The 27,167-nt window shown below is 36.8% G+C and overlaps 1 protein-coding gene across 1 annotated transcript in view; it reads left to right on the forward strand.

The window, feature by feature from the left end:
• LOC140151403 (myosin-10-like) overlaps positions 1-27,167 on the forward strand; it is a 116,866-nt gene that overhangs the window by 24,472 nt on the left and 65,227 nt on the right. Inside the window, 3 exon segments of the mRNA XM_072173730.1 lie at positions 7,376-7,403; positions 23,225-23,342; positions 25,240-25,275. Coding sequence (XP_072029831.1) covers positions 7,376-7,403; positions 23,225-23,342; positions 25,240-25,275 — 182 coding nt within the window.

Below are 27,167 nucleotides of genomic sequence, written 5' to 3' on the forward strand. Positions count from 1 at the left end.
TATTATTGCTTGTTTACACATATTATTTTTCATCAACATTTGTAAGTATCATCAACATTGATCTCAGTTTTCAACCCAGTAGGTCATGTAAGGTCATGGTTGATGCAAATGATGTTTACTTCACCATAAACAAGGGATAGTGTTAACCAACTCCCATAATTTATGAGACTCAGCCTTGGGCCATTGAGAATGGACCCAGTCAAACCAGGTTAGCTGACATAGGACCACATGTGGTGAGGAGCTACCACTTGTGGACCACTTATCAGGTATTGGTCATCTTCAGAGACCATGGATAACCCCAAATCCCTTGGTTTACATTTCTTGATCTCAGTGACAGGTATGATATGTCCTGGCTCAGGTCATGGTCACAGCATATCAGTTGGATGGAGTATTAGACTGAAGTCAAATCTTGCTAAAACCTCAGTCTTGTTGTGTTATGTTTAGGATTTATGAGGAAGCCCTTTGAGGTCAATAAAACAAACATACATGGTTGTGATTCTCATCAGTCGTTGCCAGCCAAGAAATCTGCCAGGCAGATGAGATGTTGCTAGAATGGGAGATGTTGTCATGGACAATCAAGTGTTGTCCAATGTGTGTATACTTTTAGAGCTACAAACTTATATCTCCCAAGTTTCCCTAAGACATTGCAGATAAAAATCGCTTTAAAAAGTGATGTACTGGGACAAGGTTGTTCACATTGAGTAACTCTCATATTTCTTTTTTATAAAATGGCCAAAATTTAAAATTTGACCCTTCTCAGATTAACATTGACCCCTACATCTTCACTCACCTGGCATTGTAGAAAAGAATGTTTTCTTCAATTCTTGAAATAGGCTTACAATAGGGCCTAGGCCTACACTAGTATAACACTATATCAACATACAATTCCAAAGTCACAAAAGACAAACATCCATTTGTTTACAGCAAAACAGAAATAGCTAAATCACTAGGCAGTCATTAGATATACATTTTGCAATTAGACCAGAGGGTATTTAGATGGTCACACAGGCTGGATAAGATTTCTCTAGCCAGTGGTATGCTGTGTATCATAATATTTTGAGTGTGAATGAAAATGATAGCTGCATTATGCTACTATAAATGTGGACATAATTGTGCTACATGTATTTTCATGCTTTTTACATTCCAAGGCAGTTATTGTGACATTAACAAAGCACATTGATACATGTATATCATACTGTAACTTTAGGAAACTTGGAACATTGTGAGTTTTAAAACAAGTGAGACAATACAAAATTGGCCAATTACAAACAATTTATTTTATGAAAATGTCCACTTTTTCTCTACATTATAGAGTTAATAATTCATCGCAATGATATATGACCTATGATGATCATGGCCTATCCGCGCAGGTCTACACTTTTCAATAATTCAGTGCAGTGACAGCACCAGAATTTTGTTGGAGGGGTAGGCAGAATTTCCCCCATCTACCCTGACACTGTCATTATGTTGAATATTAAAGAACATTAATTTTGCACATTGTCATTGGAAATGGGAAATGTAATCTGTACAAATAGGACACTCAAGGCAGGCTATAAAAAGGCAAATATGACACTGGAAGCCATCTATATCAACATCTTCAAAATGGGTGTCCATAAATCTAGATACTGTACACCACATCGGGAACTACGTGTAGGTTGAATACAAACTCCAGAACTTGTGAATGCAATGTCTGATTCATTGTCTGACCACAGACCAAATGGTATTATGTTATGTATTATTTGCCCATGACCTATAAAGCAGCCTTTAGACTTGGCCTTAGTTCCTTATCAGAAGGGTCGATGTCAAGGTGTTTAGCCATGGTATTTGGGTTAGGGCTATATTCCATATCATAGTTTGAAATTCATCCTGTCACAGTGGGTGGATTTGTTTAGGTTTGAAAACATAAAAATACTGGATACCAAATCCTTTGGAAACCACAAGTGTGTTTAAAATATTTCCAAGTGATTTCAATACTTACTGATTTGCATCAAGGGAGTTTATTTAGTCTCTTTCATGTAGCCATTTTGGTATATTGTTGAATTTTAAAGTTTGGTAAGAAGTGTTCAAACTGACTTGCAACCAAAATGTATTTTACACATTTATTAAAATTATTACAGCGTTAAAAAGAGAGCTGTTGAAAACTGCTTATCCACAAAAATAGCCTATTTATTAAAAATTTAGTAATATCTGCCTTTGATAAAGATCCTGCTAGGATCGAAAGCTCAGGCCCCTAAAACTTTGAAAATAATTACAGGTAACATATAAACTTCACATAAGCAGATATTTATTCATTTTCAATATCATTTTGACCACTGTATCTAATCATTCTTATCAATTGAATGAATTCAATTGATATTGATCTTTAAACCTCATCAGTATTTATTAGTTGACCTGAATTACTGTAATTAATGTTATTGATTGAAAATTGCATAACATTAATCACCATTTCACTGTCCCTGCCATTTCTAATAATCTGTGGTGTGATATGCAAGCAACTTTGATTGAACCTCATTCTAAGGTAATCTATTCCCACAACATAAATGAAAACATAACTTAAAGTAAGCCTCTTTTATTTTAAGCCCTACAGACCATGCCAATATGCTTACATTAATGTTGTTTCTGGTCTAAATAAAGTTTCAGGGGGAAAAGTCAAAAGATCAGACCTATAAAAATATTTGGCAATAAATTGTGACACATGTGTACAATTCATGTGTTACAAATTTACATTGGGACTATATTGCAATAAAAATAGTAATACCATTTATGAGATATGGTTCCTAAAATAAATGTTGTTATTTAAGGATCAGAGTAGGGATCAAATAAAATAAGTAGATGTGATATAAATTTGTTGTTGAAGGGTGTTTGTGACAACGCAATAAGCATCACTGGCATCCATGCTGGTTATTTGATTTTTTTGCCTTTCATTTTTAATAAAAAACAGTCCATATTTTAGCACCCCTTTGATAAATAAATGCTTTGTAATATCAACATTTTTAACTTGATTTTTGTGGTTCATAGACTCATAGTCCTGATACAAGTTGGATAAATACGAATTCAGCTAAATCATTAGATAATAATAAAAGTAGTAACATGATCGATAGTCTGTCTAAATAGACATTCAAATGTTTGCTCATCATAATTCTTATTTGATTGTATTTATTCATTGCTGTCATATTCTACTAATATTCATTTAATCTTGGTTAGCCTAGCCTAATTGTTCACTATTTTGGCAGGTGTAGTTGACATTATGCATAATTATGAACAATTCATTGATTCTTTTTTTCTTTTATTTATTTTTTGATTACCACTTATATCAGCATCAGTAGTATCAGCAGTTTGACTACAGTTTTTTCCTCCCTTTCTGATTAATCTTTGGAAATAGTATGCCTTTAAATTTCCTGTCAGTTACGCTTTAACATTGAAAATGTGCAATTCATTTCAGACATCTTTAATTTGTTTGGAAGATAAAATCAAAGTGTCTAGGTTCATAATTAGTGGAAAAAATTGTAGGTTAAATTTAAAATAGGTTTTATAAGGGAAAAGAAACAGAAAATATACACACAGCTGATATAGCCAGCTGGTGGGTCAGTATTTGGTTGAAAAGACAAAATATACTACATAAAGATTCCAAAGTCCAACGAGTGAATGATATTAATTATTATATAAAAAGTTGATTAAAATAGAGTACTCTGAGTAGGTGAAATTTTGTGAGAATTTGAACCCATGGCAGGACATCCGATTTTCTGGGAATGCCCTGTTTACGTCAAATTTTGGCTTGGACTGTTATTCTATCCCTCTTTAAAACACTGAATGAAATATAATAATGATCAAAGGATTGCGGTTGGATGAAATATGCATGACCATTGCATGACACATGCAACCGTCAAGTGTTTGTTATGTGCCATTGTTATATGCCATAGAGTGAAAACATGGTTCCATTATGCGTGGTATATGCTCAGTGGGGAAGAACCAAATGCAAAATGCCTCGCTTATTTTGTCACTTAGTGACAAAAATATTTTTCAAGTACATAGTAAAGGAAACCCTTAAAATATTTGACCTTTATTTGTCTGTGGTCTACAATATGGTGTACATATTGTGACACATGCAACTGAAGTTGTCCCAATTGTAATGCATATAATAGAAAGATGAATATTGGATTATTGGTGACAAGTATTGGTTACATTTGGTAAAGATTTAACTTCATCACAAAACAAACAAGATTTAACTGCTAACAATAATTATAAGGAGGTTTATCAAATGAAGGAATGGTTATTTTATAAGATCAGTAGGAAGCAGGGGTCGCGCTAACCTGCGTTTCTGCGCGTACAGCGCATATTTTTAAGTTTGAGCGCATATATTCATTTTTGCATACCAGTTCAGGGGTTTTCATGCGCGCAGAAAAATGAAAACATGTGAAAGAAAAATAAAAGCTTCGATCTCCAATATTTACGACCCGTCCAGAAATTATGTAACATAAAATGCAATGACTGTTGTTGAAGTGAAGTCGCCGTAGCATTGTAACATAATTTAAAAATAAAAATAAAATACACACCGCCAGCGTAATTACACAGATTGCGATATTGTCTAGAATCACTGAGTTAATTGCAGTACGGTACTGAATGACTACACATATGTGAGTTGGTCATTTCTAATTCTAGGGATCGGAAAGAAATGCTTCACGGGCGGTGTGTAGAGATATGCCATCGGTGAAATACGAGGCCGTAGAAGAAAAAAATGACAAAAATTTGCCCTTGAATTATGTTTTATAGTCAAAATACTCCAGTAATTCAATAAATATCATGATATTTGGCCTAAACTTGAACTCATTTGCAATGAAATGTCATTTTTTATTGAGTAAAGCATGGCTTTTTAACTCGTCCATGTGACTTGCAATGCTGTTGAATTCTGCACTTTGCCGAAGTTGAATTGCATTTTATGGAATTCGGCGAACTTTTATGGCATAAAGCAATACTTTTAATAGTAAGTACACTGCTTGGGGACTTTCTTAAAAAGCAAGATAGTTGGTTAATAGCGAGAATAGCGTGAAAACTCGATCGCATTTTTTGCCGGGCCTTAACTATTTATTACATGTAGTAACACATCATAACCAAAATCTGATACTGATATTGAAACGGTACATTCAATACTTGACAGATTAGAGAACCCCTTATTTTAGGATTTGAGCGCATATTTTTAACACTTTCAGGGGGTTCAGGGGTTCTGAGAACCCCTGGTTTTAAAACCTAGTGCTACCCCTGGTAGGAAGTAACATTTTGACTCGCTACACTACACATAACATTTGGTACATGTAAATTGTAATTTTTTATTAGCAAAACGTGTTACTAGTACTCTCCCCTTTTAAGATAATTCAGATCCCGAAATGTAATGTTGATAACCTGCAGGAAAAAGGATGACACCAGGAAATGTTTGACCTATTTGATAAAATTTTGATGACATCATTTATCAATAAAGGCTCTTGAAATATTCTTTTTTTTTTTTTGCAATACACACTGTAGATAGTGCATCATGTCTGTCTGCCCATTGGCAGTGACTCACTGTGACTAGCTGAAGGTTTGAGAAAAGAAGGCATTTCCCTTTTCTCTCTTTTCCCCCTCCATGTCTCCAAAGTCCCAGTGGGATTGATGTGCGGCTCATATCAATAATATAATATATCTAGTGCATGTGAATGAAAACTATAACATGGATGAAATCAGATGATAAATTGTGGATTATCCACAACATGGACATATTAACATCTGTATTAACCCCTTTGGTGGCGAAAGATTTATTGCAAGGAGAAGCAGCGCCGATAATTAATTGAGCGTTTGGTTATAACTCATGTAGTGATTTCCATATGGCAGTTTTATAGCAAACGAATATGGAGGTTAATGGAACTTGTGATTTTATTCTAATAAATATCATGTAAAGTCAATCATATTTTCTGCAACAATAGGAAGCAGTATTCCTGCTAGACACATACAGGCCAGTCATACAGGTCCTATATTTTCCTAATTTTGCAGATTTAATGTACCCCAGAATAAGATGCATAGAAGTTGATATGTCAGAGTTTGTGTCTGTGGACTCAATAATTGTGGGGTCCATATTTGTCACATTTGGACCCCATAGCTCTACATGTATATAGCAGGAACGTTATAAACTGGAAAGGCATACATGTACAATGTACGCCGGCGTGTCCACTGTCCAGGATCTTTTCCTGCGGGGGACTCAGAGGGGCTTTCAGAGTTATGCGGGGGGCTTTATGGTTTGAGAAGCATTTCACACTTTCTGTTTCATCAGTTAGGCAAACATAAGAAAAACATTTTGGAAATATGTTTCACTGCTACAAAGGAAATTTCTAATATTTTTATGTGAATTTTTTATTCCAGTATCTGCTATAAAGAAAGTAGGTAAATAATTAGATAAATGCTGCAAAATACTATGAATTGGGGGTGCCTACAGCATGTATTTAATATTTGTTTTTGTTTGTATGTTTAAGCTTTATCATTACTTCCATTTGAATAGGTCATTACAAGTGTACTTTCCCCATGTGTTTTGTGCTCATATAATCATGTTAACAAGCCTCTATACCATTTAGTAGTCTCATCTTCTCCTCCGTAATCATCAGCCCAGATCCAGAATCCCATTACCAGATGTTATTTGTGAAGCCTTCACATGCATCAAAGCACATTTCGATGCCGGCGTTTTCTCGTTGTGATGTTCGTTGTCTTGGGGAGAAATTTTATGAATGATTTTTTGCTCCTTGTGGTTAATAAGTGTCAATGGGGAAAAAAATTTGCTGAAGGCATTTTTTAGAACATTGTATTCTGTTCTAAAATTCATAAAGATAAGACAAATGAATGAATAAAGGTTTGTTGCATGAGTGTAGATGAAGTTGTTGAAAGGTGTTTGTATTGTTTAAAACTCAAGATATTCTTCTGATTCATGACTAAATTTGTTATGGCTTAGTACAAGCTTTGCAGAACATTATGATATGGTAGATTTTTACCCAGCAGCTTTGATGTCAAGAGAACCATGCTCTGAAATTAGAGAGTTAAAGCCTGTATCCGCTCAGTAGGTGCGAACTGGGATTTTGGTATGCAATTACAGTAAGCCTATGCCAAGCCAATTATATGATGCGACATTCCAACTTATTAATACCTAAATGGTTTAATTTTCACATATTTCCAAAGTAGATGCTGGTATGCTCCATTTTGTGAAATGTAAATTATGTCAGAAAGACCAACTCAAAGCTCAGAAATACATCATACAATGTTTAATTTTTTTTCAGCTGATTATATACATTTCATGAGTTAATTGTTAATATTATATTCTTTTCATGATGCTAAATATTTCTTGTTATTTTTGTTTTTACAGACCGTGAAGATCAATCCATCCTCTGCACGTAAGTAAACTCAAATTACAAACAGGATGTGAGGTGCATTTCTTCCAGTGCTTTGTCTAATCTTGGAGATGATCATCGGCTTTCCTAAAAACGACATAATTTCATAAATGTAGTTCATAAATGTAGCTAAGACCCAATCCACAGAACCTCAGCATGCATTACAAACTTGACCTAATTTGATTCACATGATGAAATTGAGATGGTAAAAATATATTTAGGCCTAAGGACAAAACAATAGCTGACTTTAAAAGTAAATGGTTATTTTGGTTTGTAGTGCTAGTAGGCATAATCAGCACAATGCACACACAAATTACACTAGGAATCAAATATGTGATGGGTGGGTGGATGGGAAAACAATCCCCAGATCTACTCTACATTATTTCTTCCTCCATGAGTGACACAAACAATTGACCTTTTCAGTAAATCCCATAAGCCTTTGCGAGTATACCTGAGAACTCATCATTTTACGTTACGCACAACATTTATCGAACATCGTTACTATGCAATTATGCATTGCAAGTCGGCGTGATGTAAAATGATGAGTTCTCAGGTTTACTCACAAAGGCGTATGGGATTTACCGAAAAGGTTAATTCTCTTTTTGGATGCTTGTAAGTACTATCATAAAAAGTACTGAAGTGTCAAAATCATCATATAATATTCTAAACTGGAAGGTTTATTTAGGAAGGTTTAGAGGATTTTTTTAGTGTTGAGGTGCATCGGAAAGGAGACACAATAGACAGCTGTCAATTTCAAAAATCCAAGGGAGGGGGCTAATTAGGGGAGGGGTGCTGATTAGGCTCAATACTGTAACATTATCATATGGATGTGATTATTTCAAGTGCTTCCAAAACTAATATTTACTAGCCATGCACCTGATAGCAAGACAAACTTAAAACAAAGTTTTATTAACAGTTTACACACAATTTTAGAGAGAAGATGAACAAAGAAGTCACCTGGCACCCCCAGGATTCGAACCTCTGACCCCTTGCATGCACAAGACACCAGCCTGTACCCATGGCGGTTTCGCTGGCCCGGCCAGCGATTCACTGAGTATATGAGTAGGGCTGATTGCATCACATGATATCCATGCATACACAGTGCTTTTCATAGTAGGCAGCCTATAGTGAGATTCAGTTCGGTTAGGGCTAGTGCTAGTTACTGTCACTTTTAAGTGAATTCTTGCATGACTGTCTGACACAAATGAACCCATCAAATGGGTCATACTTGCAGACATTAATATAATATTATGAATCGCCAATTTCACACACCATTTAAACATAATAATTGCCATCAACCATAATGTCATATATACTCTATTTTGAACTAAATGAGCAGTGTGTGATCATAAGTGTGTGGAAACTTCCCCAACTGCACATAGCCTTTTTTGGACACAATTAGCAGCGTGTGATCAAAAGAGATTTGCCAGACTTGCCCCAGCCCTGCTTGATTGAAGATGGGTAATATTGGGGCATGGTACAGGCAGCAGAAAATGGCGTTAAACCAAGACCATCATGTCACATGAGGTGGTAATTTTGTCTCTGAGCTGCCACACATGTTCAACAAAATCAATGTTGATTTTTTTCTCTCCGCTACCGATTATCACATAAATTAAATCATAGAATAGAGTACAGCTGTATTAGCTTGTATTATCTGTTTGAGATTTTAAAGGTCACACTGGAGAGGTCAAAAGTCAGTAACAGGTCAAATTTCTGTTCTCCCCACTACATGTACCAACCAACCAGTAGCCCCCACACTTTTGGTCTTCCATCAAATTCAACCCATCTCAAGTCATCTTCCTCAACTAATATGATCAATCAAGCAAACTGACTTATCCTGTACACAACATGATTTTCTGCTCATATCACAGCAGAAAATGAAGATTTTCTGCTCATATGGATAAATGCATGTTATCCAACAAGTGGATGTTAATCTGAAATATAATCATAGGACTATGTGCATGACCCTTTTGAAATCAATCTTAGCTGAACAGAACTCGATTAGTAATGCCATCAAACATTTCCTGCATCTTTCCATGGCCTCTGAGCACTCTCGTTTTCCTTTTGCGGCATTCTGAAATGAGGAAAGTTAAACATACAAAGTCCAGCAAGCAAACAATCCAAACAAAAGAACAAATTCAAACATTCCACTGTATAATTTTAATCTTTCTGAAAGTAATTATTGATATTGCTAACTTGTATGCCTACTTCTGCCTAGTACTAGCAGTAGTAGCAAGGATATTAATAAGCGATACAACTTTTTGATGTATTTTTATGATGAAACAGCATAGTGACCAATCACAGACGAGTGCATGTTAATGAGTAATTGGCACCGCACATTTAACACGACCGCAAAAAAGGAAAAGAATATCATTTCTGTACTTCCATATCAAAAGGATGCAATTGTCGGCTGCTACATGTGTATCATTTCACATAATAACTGGAATAAATACCAGACTCATTTCAAGTTGAGGTCACTTCAAATCATCCCCAAGTCACATGGCTTATTTTATTACAGAGAGTTTTCCATAAAACCATGTCACTTGGGGATGATTTGAAGTGACCTCCACTTGAGATGAGTCTGGTAGTTATCATGGTTATTCCTAGCTATTATCTGAAATGAGGCACATGTAGCAGCCAAAAAGTGCACCCTTTTGATATGGATGTGCACATTTGGTGTTAACTGTTAATAATAATCTGTTGCATTTTTTTGGTGTCTTTGCCATGTTCACTGAAAACACTGAGACAACATTGTTCAAATTAGCGTACTAAAAATGAAGGTGTAGATTAGTAAATTGCATGGGCCTTGTGGAACATGATTTGAGACAGAGAGGAAAATCTAGCCAGTTTATAGACCCTGGAAAAGCTATGGTCAGTTTATCGCTTTCCTTTCCTAAGCTGATAATTACTGGGATAAGTTAACTTTCATTTGTCAGATATATTATTTCTGTACCCAACTACCCATGTTGCTCTCTAACCTTTCTTTTTGGAAGGGTAGAAGGTTCTAGTTCTAGTTTTATTGGATTTATGGGTAGACAACTTCAGTTGTATCACGCCCATCTTGTCCTCTTGAACCTAGAGGGTTGAGTGCAGATATCAGAACCGGGGATGGTCCCCTTTCTCTTTTTGAATAGCTCTGACACTTTAACGTGCACAGGGATGAATCCTCCTGAACACGGGACCAACAGCTTTACGTGACTTCCGAATCATGGACGTCATACATACACTACCTATATCTGCATGTGCTAAGCAGTGTATGGGGGCGAGAAGAAATTCTACAATTAAATTCTGTGATGAAACTGGACTTAATTGAAGGATTACCGACCATATAGGAACTTTTTGGGAGGGAAGAGAATTTTCACCCAAGGCAAGCGCAAGGCTTGAACCCTTGCCGATCGTAACTCCCGGCCGACATCACAACACCTTAACCGCTCAGCCATCTTCATTCTTTTTGGAAGAGGTAAGATAGTTGATATAGTTTATCCACTGAAGGATACAGCAATTTTTTTTCTCTCCCAAGCTGATAACTAGCCTATATGTTCACCTGTCAGATGCTTCATTCCCTTGATGTTGTCTTCTGTTTTGGAAGGAGTTGAAGGGTTCATTTTTTTTGAAGGGATAAAATAATGATACCACATCATCTTGAAAGGCAGAATTACATTTTAAATTCATTCACTGTACAAATTGCACCCTGTATATATTTTGAATGAAATATAGAAAAAGAGACAGTTAATTCTTATTTCCTGTGTTGGTTTCCGTGTTGTAAGTCTCATTATGTAACAGGGGTGCAATGAAATGTTGCTGGGCGGAAACCACAGTTAGTCACGGTCTGAGCGTGGATCAATTATTCAACTGTTGATTGCTTGAAAATATTCAAATCTGTTTGTATTCTTATTTACGATAGAATCAAGTATGTGTAGGTGGAGTAGTTTGGAAGATGCACACATGAATGAGTTTGCTTGATAATAATATGGTGGGTTTGTTTACATAACTTTAATATCTTAACGAGTCTAAAGGTGTTGGTGGATGTAAAAGTTATGGAATGTACACAAGAGTTATTTTCTGTAATAAAATTTAATAACATAAAACAACATTTAGTTGCTAAGAATTTAGTTTCTTGAATTAACATGAAACAACATTTAGGTGCTTGAATTTTTGGAATGAATATATTCTTTTGAGATATAGCCAAACAAAGGAATTATTTCCTTTTGTTTTGGAAACTCTTTAATTGTTCATATCTTTGGAACTGGTTGCTCAATTTAAATAGGGTTTTCTGCAAAATGCAGCTTTGTAAATGTTTTTTACTCATTAAAAAACTGAAAATTTGTTATTTCCGAGTTCCGACTGATTTTGCTTGATCGCACCACATATAATTATGTCAGAAAAGTGCTTCCTTACTGTCCAAGATTTATCTTGGAAGTCCAAAAAAAGGACCTACATGTTGAAATGGTTGGTTGGTTGGGTGTTGCCATCTGATGCTGACATTGTACAGTTATATGCACATCACATCCTCCATATTCATAAGGATGCTGCAAGTTACCTCCATGCCACTCGGGTCTTAGGGGATGTACTAGTAAAGGTGTATGGATGGATATATTTAGACAGCTTACTAACAGGGGCACTAAACAGGAACATTGTTGATCAAAATGGAGATGCTTGATTAAATGGGAGGAATGAGGAAGGTGATTGTCAAATTGGTGGGGTATCATGCAAATGTAAGACTTGTCAGTGGGTTAGAGAAATTTGTACAGTCTATACTAAAATTACCTGTCTTGAATAATACATCACTTGATTAATCAGACCTGGAATTAGGTTGTTCTTCCAGTGGTATGCTGAGAATTGGTTAATTGAAATATTCCTCTGAACTTGAGTTGCCTGAATCAACATTGATTCTTGAAAACGATAGTAATTGAATTTTAGGATCAAATAATTTTTGCAAAGGAACCAACTTTGACTGGTACTCCTGAGATGAACATCTACTCATGTTTTTATGCCATTATCACATCACCTCTTTGAGACTATTTTCTTAAAGATACTTTTATGTGTCAAACATGAACTTCATGAACAATTGAAATTGTTTGGGACATTGAGCAAAACATTGGCTGTCAATAATATGTAGGCTATGGTGGCAATATCCCCCGGGGGGATCACTCGCATACCAAAGTGGTATGCATGCTCGTCCCAGCACCTCAAAAATGGACCCTAAATGGCGAAATCAGTGTGGAAAAATTTCACCCCTTATCGGCGTAAGGCTCTGTAAATCTTACCCCTAAAATATGGCGTAATTCGGCGTAAGAAACTAAACTGGACCCCTAAATGGCGTAAATTCTAAAACAAACCCACTGAAGTTGAAAAAATATACCCTAAATGTCGACAATGTACCTAAAAAGCACCCTTTTTTCTAAAAACTTCGACGCCGCCACAAGGCCAAAAATCAACCCTTTTTCGACGTTTTTGGGGGAGCATGCGTACCACTTTGGTATGCGAGTGACCCCCCCGGGCAATATCCTCAGTGCTTCTGGAAAATTTGTCTTTTGCACTCCAGCTTCATATCGTGGAGAGAGAACTACATGTACAGGCTGTATCAAAATGGATTGGTACCCACTGATTATTTCAGTTATGCTGATTATTAACATGACTGTTGTATCACAATATCATAAAGATTCCCCTTGGTAGGTAAAGTTATAAATGGTTATAACTATAAGTTGTGGGCAATGTGGCCATTTCAAAAGGATCTAATGTTACATTTTGGAGAAGCAGGCTTTTCAATAAATATAGGATCTAATGTTACATTTGGGAGAAGTAGGCTTTTCAGTAAATATTTAAACTGATGGGTACCAACCATTTTGATATAGCCTGTATAAAAGGACAGAATTCAAAACCTTTTAGAGTGTAATCTTGAAATTCTTTTGTATACAGAATGGACTATGTATTGTCATTGATACTTACACTTGGTATTGATATGCAAATAGCTAAACTGACATTTATACCCAAGGTGTAACTTTCCTGAAAGTATTGTCATAACTAGATGCTTGGTTCTGTCATCTACTATAAGTCTATGTGAACTTTGAATGTAACATACAGGTTGTTGTGTTAATTGATAGCAGCCTCATCTCGGGGTTCATTCCTTGTGTTGTGTAGGAGGTAATATGTGGTCATTGGAAATCAGGTTATGGAAAGAATCCTGACTTGGTACTTGTACGTTTGACCATAAATGATAGGCAACAATTGATCATCAGAAAATGGTTGGAAGCTTCAACACTGTACAATGTACTTGCCAAGTGGATTATAAAATAAATGCCAAGATTTTATGCCGAAGTATCACAAATCTTGATTATTCACCCGGTGGGGTCACTCCCTGGCAGGGGGGACGCATAGGACCGTTACCACAAGTACAAATTACCCCTTTTGCAGTCGATTTCAAGGACAAATCATGAAATTTTACCCCCTTTTTTACTCCAAAACAATGACAAAATGGTACTCTGAAACACCCCTATTTTTTAGATTCCGAGGACACATTTGCAATTTTGACCCTATTTCAACATTTCAAGAAAGGGATTTTTAGGCCTATGAATGTTTTTTTCTAGTAATTAACAAGGGCATCACAGAATTCAAGTAGTACCCCTTGCATATAAATCAGAACCGAGAACAATATTGATCACGGGATGACTACAAAGTAGGAAAATTTATTCCTGTGATTTTTTTATCTGGCCACGGGATCAGGAGAAAATAATAAGAACCCCTTTTTCAATTTCGCAGACATTTTCAGTAGACACCCTATTTTTCCAATTTCACGGACAATTTTGTCCGCGGACATGCCCTAAAAATGACCCCTTTTTCCTTGATTTTGGTAACGATCGTGCGGTCAGTATTGCAAGATGAGTGACCCCACCAGGATTATTCACCAAGGGGATGAGTCAAGTCTTGCGTAATAACATTATTTTGAATCCTTTATGAGTAGGTGAAAAAATATTGATAATTTGAACAAGATAGCACATGTAGGTCATTCACATTATATTATTAATATATGATGTAATTGTTTCAATTGTGAACCATCTTGATTCATCTTCATTGGTTTAGTTTAATTAAGATGGTCAGTTCATGTGGATTTCTTTATGTGTAATGTAATTTACCTGGAGACGCATAATGATTAATCGTGGCATTGACCTACAGTCAGTGTGTAATGAATGATGCGCTACTCTTGACCGTTACCTCCTGGCGTGCCCCAAGTAGAACAGAACCACAAGGGCAAATGGTATTTTTATTTCTTGGAAAAACAATTCCTGTTGCGTGTGCCCCGATGAGATTGAATGATAATGAGGCATCAGATGGGATATATTGATATGTTAGGGTTTGGTAGATGCTGCGTGTAAGTTATTATTATATGTTAATGGCTAGTTTGCTTATTTTTTTCAAGGTAGGAAATGACAGAATTGGCTCGTTGAATTGGTGCAAAGGTTTCATCAGTGCAGTTTCAGTGCAATTTTCTTGTAAATGTCAAAAGCTAATCCTAAACGTAAATCCTAGCCATTAGCATAAATCTTAACCCTAACCCATTTCAACACTCACCTACAATTGTGGGAGTAGACTGACTGCCACAGACTGCATAATACTACATGTGCCCAGACTTGACAGACCAAACATAAAATCAACATTTGCAAATTGTCAGAGAGAAAATGAAAACAACAAAACTGAAGCGCTTTACTTGGAAAAGTTGACATCTTATTAAATAAAAAACATAAAAAATATGTAATATTAATGATGAAGACCCTTGGAATTTTTGCCTTATTTGAAGCCGATTTCACCCCTGCGTGATGTCAAATGACGACATCTCAGGTGTACTCAAATAGACTTATGGGATTTACTGAAAAGGTCAGTTTCAAGCCTGCATATGGCTTGCAATAATGTGCTTGCAAATATACCGTTTTATCCCGGGGGCACTATAGTGTCAAGAGGGGGGTATCAGGCGCGCCGAGGACTCTCAAAAGCACCCTAAACAAGTATTTCCGAGACTGAATTTCCCCTCTAAACAAGTATAAGTTGCACGATTTGCTACCCTAAACAAGTAGTTGTCTTTTCCCCAACCCTAAACAAGTAATTGATGCAATTATTACCCCTAACCTAGTAAACACACAGAACCCAGGCGGCGAGTGGCATGATAGGGCTAGCAATTTGTGGCAAGCCGTCTGAATTTTGAGCCATACAAGTTTACGTGGTGCTAAAGCTTACCTCAAAGTTCATGCAGTATGTCCAATATTTTCAAGATTTTGGGGCCAATAATTTCCCCTTTTTGGATCACAGGTCCAACCCTTTTTATTGAAACATTGTAGAATTTATTCTTTGGGATTGGGATGTACCCATTTCTCCACATATCCAAGAGAATTTTGAACTGCAAGTCCAACGCAAATTACGACCATGGCGATTGCAAACCACACATAGTTGGAAGAAGACGGCAAACACGGCCAGTTTAGGCCTACATGGTTTAGCTTGGTTTATTTCCTAATTCCGTCTCGATTTTAACATCCTAGAGCATTAATTATCATACTGGATTTAGTGGTAAACCCAACCAAAATCCTGAAACTCATTGATTTATATTTTAAGAAAGCCAAAATAGTTCCAAATTATTCAATTGTTGTGTTTGTAAATACCCCGTTAAAATTTCACACGTGTCAAAAGTTCATTGACACAGCTTGTTTACAAACCTAGAAGTTCGTGGTTGCTTTGTTGCTCCTTTAGACCATGTTCCGATCAACCAAATTTTCTGGGCTGGAAGCCACCAAGACTATGAATATTAATGAGTTTAAAGAGGTTCGGCCAATCGGAAATCCTCTTATATTTTTCCTCATATTTATTGACTCCACAGTTAAGAAAAAGCATGCTGATTGGTTGTATATTCTGAACAAGTTGTGACCTCGTCCGGGGACCTCGTGTATGCTAGCTGGGCCAGTATAGGGATATGTCATCTCTGACAGCTAAAAGATGGCTTTTAACTGCTTTTGGGGTGTAGAAAGAAGACACGTTCCTTTCACTTTTCATGAATGAAGGAGAAAGCACAAAATGCCAAACTTGGCAAAACTACCCTAAGTACGTAAGAGCTCCAAAAACATACCCCTTTACACCAATTAACGTACCCTAGTCTGAAAAAATACCCTTTTTACGTGAATTTATGGACGCGCCTGATACCCCCCTTCACCATTACAGTGGCCCCCCCGGGCGTTTTATATGAAATTTGTGTTTCATGTTGATACTAATAACTGACAGGCTAGCACCATTTGCAGGTGGTGTGTTGTCATTGGATATGTTGTTTATACAGCAAGTTTGTCAGATCACATTGATGGAATAATTTGATTTACCACTAAACCAAGAACGCCTCAATTTTAACAAAAACCTAGGGATCAATATATTTACTAAATATTAAATAGCTCAATTTTGATTAAAATTTTTGAATTTTTCCCTTAATTCTCTACACTAAAATTGTGGTACAACAAAACCTAAACATGACAACTGGTAGTGAGAGATATGACATTGTGACAGTTCAATAGATACTGTGATGTAAGACCACTGCTCTGATGTCCAGTTGTGATTGCACTAGAAACTGAGCGCTTGACCCACAAATGTCAGAAAACCTGCTTGGTGTCTGATTAGGGCTCATTACAGAACCATTTGAAAATTTGTCAGCTCAAATTTAAATATACAAGCCTAGGGTTCCCCTAAACAGTGAACTATAGAGATAGTAATAGCACCAGTGACCTTTTTAATACCAAAATATTTCTTAGATATGCCCTGCCCAAGAATCTAGATTGGTGTTAACTGATCAGACTCACCTTAAGATTGTCTGTATTTTGATATCAATTTGTGAGTTAACTTTGGTTTGCCTGTCTCTGCTGGGGTTTCACACTATGTGTTTCCTAATAACCCAAAATATGAGTCAGCCAGTGGGAGAGGTGATCCAGTTTTAGTTCCAGGGCTAGAGGTTAACAAATTGGATAAAAAGTTGTTTGAAACATCAAGATAAGGGCAGTGCATCTCATATATATTGAGTATGTGTACCTCAGAAGAATCAAAGGAACTCCTTCAAAAATTTAATGATATTTATCCAGGGTCAGTCTATGACTTAAGGTACTGATCAATGTTTATGCTGGGGGTAGAAGTAATAGAATTTCAATATAGGGGAACACAAAAATAGAGTACTTGAGGAAGAGGGAGGCAAACAAAAAGTTTAAGATGGAAAAGAGGAACATGACATTTTAAATTGGGAAATTAAGCAGATGCAAAAAAATTTTGTAGCATTTTTCCATTTCTTCCTCCCCGCCTCTTGTGATTTGTCTATGAAGTCCATTGTAATAATATTCATTCATAATTTGGAATATTTGAGTATTAAGTGAGTTCAGTTGAGACAGATACACATCTAAAGAGAACATAATGAAACCCAATCCTCAGAAAGATAGCGGTGCATCACCTCTTGTGATCTGATCCAGGTAACATGATCGCCTTATTTGTGTGCTGAATGTTTGAAACCAAAGCATTTTGTTTGATCTTGTGATCTTTCAAGTCAGTGTGTTGTTTCTTTTATATAGGCCTATGCATCTTGGTGGAATAGTTATGAAGTGAACCCATTGGTTGTTGATATCAATATCTGTGTTAATTTCAGTTACAGAAAGTTCTGAGTTTGAACTTGGAAGATTAAAGACTCAGTTTGTCATTCGTACTGCTTTTTGATACCTTCTTGTGTATGAAGATGGATAGTTCATAATGAATCAAGATGATACATTTTGAGATTAATTCTGCATTTTCACATCCTCTTTAAAAAAAAAGTTCAGTTGATTTGGACATGGAATGTGGGAGTTACTCAGTGTATTGCAGTGCCCCATACATGTAGGCAACTGTAATGCAATTTCTTTCTGTCAACAGACAGAAAATACAAATTAATTGATGTCTTTGTCAGACATCCAAATCTGCAGCAAAGCTAATGCACACAAACATTATGTAGTTATAGGTTTCTGATGGTATGTAAATCACAACTTTTTAGAGTAAGTTGTGGGATGAGGCTGTGGATCATGAAGTTTGTCAATATTTAAGAGAAAACATCAATAACTGTAACAAATACAAACAAACAAATAAAAGTGAAATTGCCCTACACTAAACTGAATGTGGTGATATCATCATAGTTTTGTAGGTTATCCAATATTTGCCAATTATAGACTACGCTGGTGATTGAATGGATCACCATAAATGGTTGCATCTCACATATGTTGAAATTATTGTATATATATGACTTACGGGTGTGGGGACGGCTGTTGGCAGGCTAAATGAAAATTTATTTGTGGTGTATGAAATTTAGTAAGATTATGATTGCCGTTGTAATTTAATATGAGTTGCTCACTAAGTATGATGCGTGATAAAATGATTTAAAATTATGACACTCTGAAATCATGATCGAATAAACAAGCCAAGAAAATAGACATATCGCTATACGTAATTAAAAAGTCCATGCTCTAAAAACTTAAAAAAGACATTTTCTACATAATTATGATTATTGTATGATCTGAAACTCTTGCAATAATAATTTTGAGCATATCTGTGATGTACTATGGTGGGAAAAATTTTTAAAGACATTTCTTGTTTGGTCTATATCTCTTGCTTCCTTTCATTCCTTCCTTCCTATATTCGTGCTGTATCTCAATTGATTATCAACGCATAGGTTTTATGAGCACAATGCGGAAATCTAGGATTCATTGCAGATATCAGAACCCGGGATCCCCCTCTCTCTTTTCAATTAGCTCTGACACTTTTAAAACATGCAGAGGGTTTACTTTTCTGTACACGGAACCAACAGCTTTACATCAATTTTGAACCACAATACGCCGCACATTTACTGCTACTACATGTGCTAAGCAGTGTGTAGGGGTGAGAAGAAATTCTACAATTATATTCTCGCAAATAACTGAACATAATTTGCAGGATTCCTTACCTTATAGGAAAATTTTGGGAGAGGAAGACAATTCTCACCTTGGCTAAGGCAGACCCTGGCAGATCTTATTCACCTGGCTGATATAGCATAGTGCCTTAGAATCGCCAAGTGGAAGCCATCTCACCCTACACCCTTCATCATCACAATGCTTCTTTGAACCTTCCCTTAAATCAACACAATATTTAATATTGCAGTAGCAACATGAATGTTAGATAAACACATCATTTCATACATGATCTGATTTGAAGCTTAGCCTGGGAAGTAAACGATTTAGATTTATTATTATGAGAATGGAGGGGTGTGTTTATGTAACCCTAGTTTTACCCTACTACATTGAGAATGTCCCTATGAATTTATGCATGCTATGGATCATGTGGGATGGATAAAGATAGCCAGGGGTATTTTGATTTTGAAAATTGACAAATAAATATGGACATTAAAGGGATGCACTGGTACTACTACTCTCATGGGGACATGGAGGGTCATTGACCTCTTAAAGTCTCTGGGCAGGATATCACAGGCACATTGTCCCCTTTTCACAAAATGCTAGGATTTGCACATTGCAGACACATAGCAACCAGGTTGGTAGTCTTTGCCACAATCGGGGAAGCTGTGTATATTTAAACTGAAAACATGCAGTCCAGGGTGTGTAGGAGTCGTGACTTCTCTCTAGTCCAAAGGGTCGCTAGTCCAAAGGTTCTTAGTCTGAAGGGTTGATTTTCCGAAAACCAAATTAAGTTCTCTAATCCGAAGGTTCTCTTGTCCGAATATAGAATAAGGGTTAGGTTTAGGTTTAGGGCTAGGTTTAGGGTTACGGTTAGGGTTAGGGTTAGCGAGCCTTATTCTATATTCGGACTAGAGAACCTTATTTATTATTCGGTCTAGCGAATACTCGGACTAGAGAACCCGATATTCAGACTAGCGAACCTTTTTCAGAATTCGGACTAGCGAATGGTAAATTACGTGTTCGGACTAGCGAACCTTTGGACTATGGAGCCTTCGGACAAGGGAACCTTTGGACTAAGGAGCATTCGGACAAGGGAACCTTTGGACTAAGGAGCCTTCGGACAAGGGAACCTTTGGACTAAGGAGCCTTCGGACAAGGGAACCTTTGGACTAAGGAGCTTTCGGACAAGGGAACCTTTGGACTAAGGAGCCTTCGGACAAGGGAACCTTTGGACTAGATAGTTGTCACTGCAGGAGTAAGGCTTGGTTGACTCTTGGTCCTCATGGGGGGATCTCCCCATTTGATGGTATATGGAATTATGGACATGTGCCCTGGTTTCGGTGCATTTTCAGCAATTTTGGTGTATAGTGAATTGGGCACATGATAACTTTTCCCTTTAAAGTACCAGATTTTGACAAAATGAGTGCTTCCTATGAATAAAGTAGGTATATTGATTGATTACAATATCTTTTTCTGAATAGGTATAGAGAGTTCTGCGGGCATCCCTGTACAACATCTTTTTAAAGAACCTCCTAACAGATGACAAAAATAGACCTGCACACAATTTCCTCTCAGCTGAACTTACCCAGAAGTGGCCCAGTTCTTGACAATATTAAATGCAAGTCTTTTGAGAAGCTCACACCCTATGAAAGGGAAAGAAAATGTAGGCAAACCTAGTGCTGAATGCCACTACACATTAACAAGAACTAGTCAATACCAAATGCTTCTACTGAGTGATGTCGGGTGCTATAGTATGTTCACTATTTCATTGAGGGTTTCTCTTAGTTTATGGAAAGTTAATTAGTAGACTTATGGGCTTCTGTGCATATGTTTCTTCAATTCATGGTTTATTAGATTGTCCATTTCCAATAAATGTAGCATTTGATGGACAATCATCTTTAATAGTTGGATATATTTTCAGACCATACAATTGATGCTGGTAAAATGTAAGAGAATGTGTTGATCATTTATCACTCAGCCATGATAAATTTCATGTTACCGTAAACATTTGAGGTCTAATTAGCACTCCCTCAATAAGCGCTCAGACTACAGAGTTTTTTGAGTGACTATCTAAGTGCTATGTTTTCAGTGCACCTGTACAAGTAAATTCCATCAAATATCTGATTGTGAACCATCATTTCATAATTTTAATACACCTCCCCTCCCGAAAATTACTGACTGGGGTGCTAATAAAGTCGAATACGGTAATTGGTTATCTATGCATTGCAGTTTCATCATGATCATTCTTTAGTCTTTGAAAGGGAAATAAACAGTGACGGCACTACAGGGTGGGGGCATGAGGAGGCAAATGCTTCCACTCAGAACTCTTGCCCCCCTGTTGTCCCCCAGTAAAACCCCAAAATGATGAAAATTTCCACTTTTTGCTGCAATTTTGCGCAAAATTTGTTGATTTTCCCCCCCCCCCTGAAATTCACTTTGCCCCCTCGATGCCCCCACCCCACTGGAAATAAATAGTATTATTTGTAATTCCATCTGTTAATAATATACACTTTCCATATATGTAGGGTATTCTTGAAGGCACATGAGTTATTCTGTTGACATTCCCCTCATTAATAGGAACGTGAAATTAGTGGTTGGTGACATGCTTGAAAGGAGGACTCACCTTTAGCATTTCACCACACTGACAAAACCTACCTTGAGTTTCAGGTATCATTGTTGGCTTGTAATCATGAGGTTTTTGTTCAAACTGTTTTCAAGTAGGTCGCATATATGTGAAGCAATCGGATGGGGGGGGGGTTACTCAGTATAAATGTCTGTACATGGACATTGGACATCAAACCGCGAAGCAGTGACATTGAGCCGCGAAGTGGTGAAAGAAACTGTTGGTTTCTGAGAGTGTGTGGTTTAGATTTGCTGAAGCAAGATTAAATATTAGTGCTACAGTTTCTGGAAACAAACATGTCTACCAAATAGGAATTTTATTGAGAAAACAGCAAGTAATAGACCATAAAATTACTTTGAATGGTTAGAGAAAGCAAGCATTCATGCATATCTTGTCTTGTTGCACACACACACATGTAGAATATCTACCCCAGCACAAGAATTTGGCTTCTGAAAAACTTGAATTCAAAATACTGCAATTCTTTTCAAGGGAGATTAAACATTTAAATAGTTGCAGTCTCTTTAACCTTGCAGTCTCTTCAAAGATGACCTGAAAACAGTTAAATTTTTTGCCAACTATAATTCCTTACAAACAAATTATATTTGATAACTGGAGTGAAACTGCAGATACAGTTGCTTGCATCGCATCAAGGTGTGTGTAATTCTTGTGGTTTACTTCCTGGTTCTTAAATATGACAAGTGTTTAAAGTTATAAAAATACATCGAAAGGAACAGGAAACTGCAAAAGAATGCAAAATAACATAAAAAATATGAGAATAAAGGATAGTAAAAATGTTTTGAACATGACCTCACTGCAGATTGTTAGGAAATAAAATCCCCTTTAAAAGGGAAGAGCCCACCACTGAATAGGATGTCTGGTTAAGCATATGCACTGCATAAGTGAGGTCCTGATTGGTCATGTCATGACCGGGGTCATGACATACCATCATCTCATTGGCCAAGAGCAAGCTGCTTAGCATCACATGGCCTGGTTCTCTTCATGTGATACTCACTGTGTGGGGGTGCATTGGTAAATGTGAAAGGACCCTGATGAAAATGGTTAAAGAAAGTAATGAGGCTGATTCTGCCTAGATGAGGCTACCTATGTGGACAGTGAATAGGATAGAAATGTCCTTCAGAGATACATTTTTGATTAGTTCTTGAAAGAATGGTTTACAGACTAAGGTTACTGTTATCATTTAATGAGAATGTACAGCATTTTTATTACGAATCATCACTTATCCTTTTCCTTTGTTCTATTTTGTCTTTCCTTTCCATGTACAGAGGTGAATCAGGAGCAGGTAAAACAGAAAACACCAAGAAAGTCATCCAGTACCTAGCTTACGTTGCTGCAAGACAAGGCGGCGGTAAAGCAACCACACCAACCCTCCACGCTATACAGGTACATATTGGCACCAGCCATAATCTTCTGTTCAGCTTACTAGAAGTAGTTCAGTTAAGTTGTTTACTGAAATATGGACCCATTTATAGATCTTGAGTATCATATTGAATAGAGCTTAAAATGCTATTTGGGAAACTATATCAGTAATAAGGCTACTGAACTGAATCTTATGACAGTAGGTTTTGGTTGATCAATAACAGTTTTCTTTTCACAGGATACTATACTCTTGTTTCACCTTCAGTTTGGTAATGGCGTTGGTGCTTTTACACGGTTGTATCGCAAGCATATCAACAAACCCCCCTTGTATGGTATTAGGTTAATCATGCGAAATACGCGCAGCCAAACTCAAGATGAACCAGAGTATAAGTGTTTGGGAGATTAATGCTTCTATTGGTTGCTTTTCAATCTATCAGTCTTGTTTTGCAAGTCAGTAATGTCCTCAATGAATGCAAATTATGGAATATTTTGGAATATTTTCAAACACAGTATCTTAAATATAGATTTGGTTTGAAAACAAATCTTTCGGAGTTAAGGTCATGAGAACACAATAATGATGTGTGTTTGATCTACACTTCTCTACATGGGAAAATCTTACCACCATGGCACAAGTATCCAAAGATTTGATGGATTAGAAAAAGCAACCAATATTTTCCCCCAGTGTACAGCATGTGTTTGAATACGAAGCATGAACTTCAAACATGAATGTTGAATAGCATCTTGGAATGGGGAAAGAGAGGAGCTTGGTTTTGTGTTTCTTGTTTCAGATCCTGTTCCAGTACATCTTGTTGTAAGTATCTACTAAGTCTCTGTAAAAAATAACTATTTGCTCCTTGCAGATGCAAAAAGTATGTGCCTTACTGACTTATGGATTCAATGTTGTAACACTTGCATCTTTCTAGATGCAGTTTTCCAATTTTGAATCTATAACTCTAAATGTTTAACTACAATATGCAGTAGAGAGGGATACACTTCATGCTTGCTTGATTTTCAAAAGCAATGGATTCATCAGCAGTGCTTCTGGAATGGTGGGATCAGCAATAGATGCAAATTGGCTGTTGCATAATGGCTGCTCCAATTCAAAGACATACACAGGGCATTTGCATAGATCTCAAAAAGTACCATGCAGCAGGCCTTGGAAATAATAATCAGAAAACAAGGTTTCATCATCCTTTAATTTTGATATTTTATGGAAAAGTCAATTAAATAAGTTGTAATAATTCCACATGATGGCTTTTAAAGTGGTGTATTTTTGTTCAGGCTTGCCCAAGTGAATCTTGAATAAAGTTCATAGATTTGAGTGCATTGTCTAGTAAAAATAGAACTGCCACAATTATCTGATGATCCAAGACTCACAGGGCAAACCCTAATATCTTGGGACACTAAAATATTTCATTGAACTATATGTGGTAGTATGTGAACCGTCTACGCTGTATATAAGCCTTTAAAAAAGAAAACTGAATGGCTATAAAACATAGAGCTTATATATATAGCCTGTAAAAAGCTAAAAGTGCATCAGGTCGAACCCAGACAAATGCCGCAGTATATATAGCCTGAAATGTTGCTATAAATTCCATGAACTCCCACTTGCCTATACCGGAGGAGATATTAATTTAAAAAAAAACCTGTTACCTCTTTTGTCATATTGAATGTTACGATACACTGTATCCTTTCTGTCCTTATTCATTCATGTGATCACCTGTATTTAGCATGTTTACTTACAAAATCTTGTTCAAAAGATAACTTCTCCCTGCCTCCTCTACCCCAACCTGAGATCATACTGAACAAAAGGCTATCAAAAGTACCAGCATGATTGCAGGCATGTAAGTTACCCAATGTCCTCCCCAGTCATTCATCCTCCCAAGGTTTACCCATGGTTACTATGTTTACAACCCATCAGAAAGAAGAAGCAGTTTCTGCATACCACGTGGCATCAGTAAGTGCACTTTTCAAGTCCTATATCAATACCTGTATGCCACTGCCATTTCTGCAGGTACTCTGCTATGTGCTGCTGACCATGCTTCAACCTCTTCAATTGCATTCCATTTGTCCCTCCTCTAAATGCCATTTCTTTGCCAATCCTTCCCAAGACCATGCTTCAATTTTATGCGGTTATGGGTTACTTGCAAGCGCTGTTTCAGTATCAGCAGAGCAGAGCAATTCTTCATCACTTAGCGATCAATTTGGGCAAATTGCAATGCTTTAGAAGCACCAAAACTTTTCAGAAATAACTTGTAGTATAGTGGGACTAGTGAGTTTTGATGGATGTGCGTTGCAATTTTTAGCGCAGTTACACTTTGATCATGGCAGTTCACTATATAATACATATTAAGTCAACCAATCAACCAGTAAGTATATGCGCTCCCAAAACGATGATAGCTCAACACTTGCAGATTTCTAAGGAGTGGCGCTCTTCCCCTTTATATTTATTGTGCATCCTGCAGCATTCCTGCCCATGCTCTCCACCACAATAATGGTAAAATGCTGACTGTCATTATTAAGGATAAGGTTTGAAGCTTATCCTATAATGATAGTGAAATAACTCCTGTTCATCATAAAGAAGACAAGCTAGTGTAAGCCTTTTCCTCATTATAAAGCTTGTGTGCAGCGTTTACCTCTCCATGCTTTTCACAACAAAGTCATAGATCTTTATTATGTATGAAACAATCCCCACTTTCTTTACAATGATTTCATTTGACATCAATGTTTGTGGGTTGGAGAATTTTATATGTTGGAATTTTAGCATCGACATGCCAAATCAGCTCTATCTTTTAGACCATTATTGGTCAGCTCTTGCAATGTTTGAATATTTGATAGAATTCCATGATGGTATTGTCCTCAACTAGGTGATACAGGTGCTACTTCTTGCAGCATATTATGTTCAATAGAATAGTGTATTTTGTGATAAATGTTATAAAGGGTTTTCTGTTCAGTATGGCATCAGATAGGTGAGTTAGTAAAATGTTTCCGGTATTCATTTTTCCGGTGTTCAACAAGGTTGCTGAACTTCAAAATGTATATGGTTGGGCGTGGTTCCTTTGTGGATCTAGCGATCAAGTTCCTATTAAGGTTATGCCAGAGCTATTGGATGAAGGGTGGTTTGTTTATTTCAAAACCACTGGGTGTTCTGTCTATTCCATACTATAAGTAAAATCCTGAATTTTCAGTTACGAATGCGATTTCGGACTGATGTTTAAACGAGCAAAGTTGATGCCCGTCAAGTCAAATTCTAATTTCATTTGAATGGAATTGGTTCTCCTCGATTTGCTAGATGGATTTACTGTGGCTTTAAGTATTGGTATTAGAAAGGCACTGTAATAGACCCGAATACAAATTTGCCATCTAAATTGCATGTTAAGCCAGTCTCTTTAACAGAGGCTTATAGGTCAAACATGGAAGCAAAGCCATGAATCATTAAGACCTGGTAATGTTGCTGTGTACTGTTTAGTCAGGTAATCCCTACCCACTCATACCAAGTCATAATATGTGCCTTGGCTCACTGATTCAAATTGTCTGAAAGAATCATTCAAGGTAGAGTGCTTTGGTACAATACCATCTCATGACCTGATTCTGTTAGTTTTCCTCTAGCTCTCTGTCAAGAATCTTGATCTTTGCACATGTAGTTAAAAGTGTGTGTTGTGACTCATACCTAGAGTCCACCTAGACTATGAGTGCTGCATGAGGTGTGACTTTGCCTGTGGTGATTGGGTTAGGTGAATTTCCATATAAGTGTGACTCACTGACAGAGTGGATACGATAAAATTGAGTGCAAAAACAATCCTGAATCCCAATGTTTCAATTTTCAAGATGAATTGCATTGATTTTCTC

This window comes from Amphiura filiformis, chromosome 4, assembly GCF_039555335.1.
Source record: "Amphiura filiformis chromosome 4, Afil_fr2py, whole genome shotgun sequence".
Taxonomy (NCBI): domain Eukaryota; kingdom Metazoa; phylum Echinodermata; class Ophiuroidea; order Amphilepidida; family Amphiuridae; genus Amphiura; species Amphiura filiformis.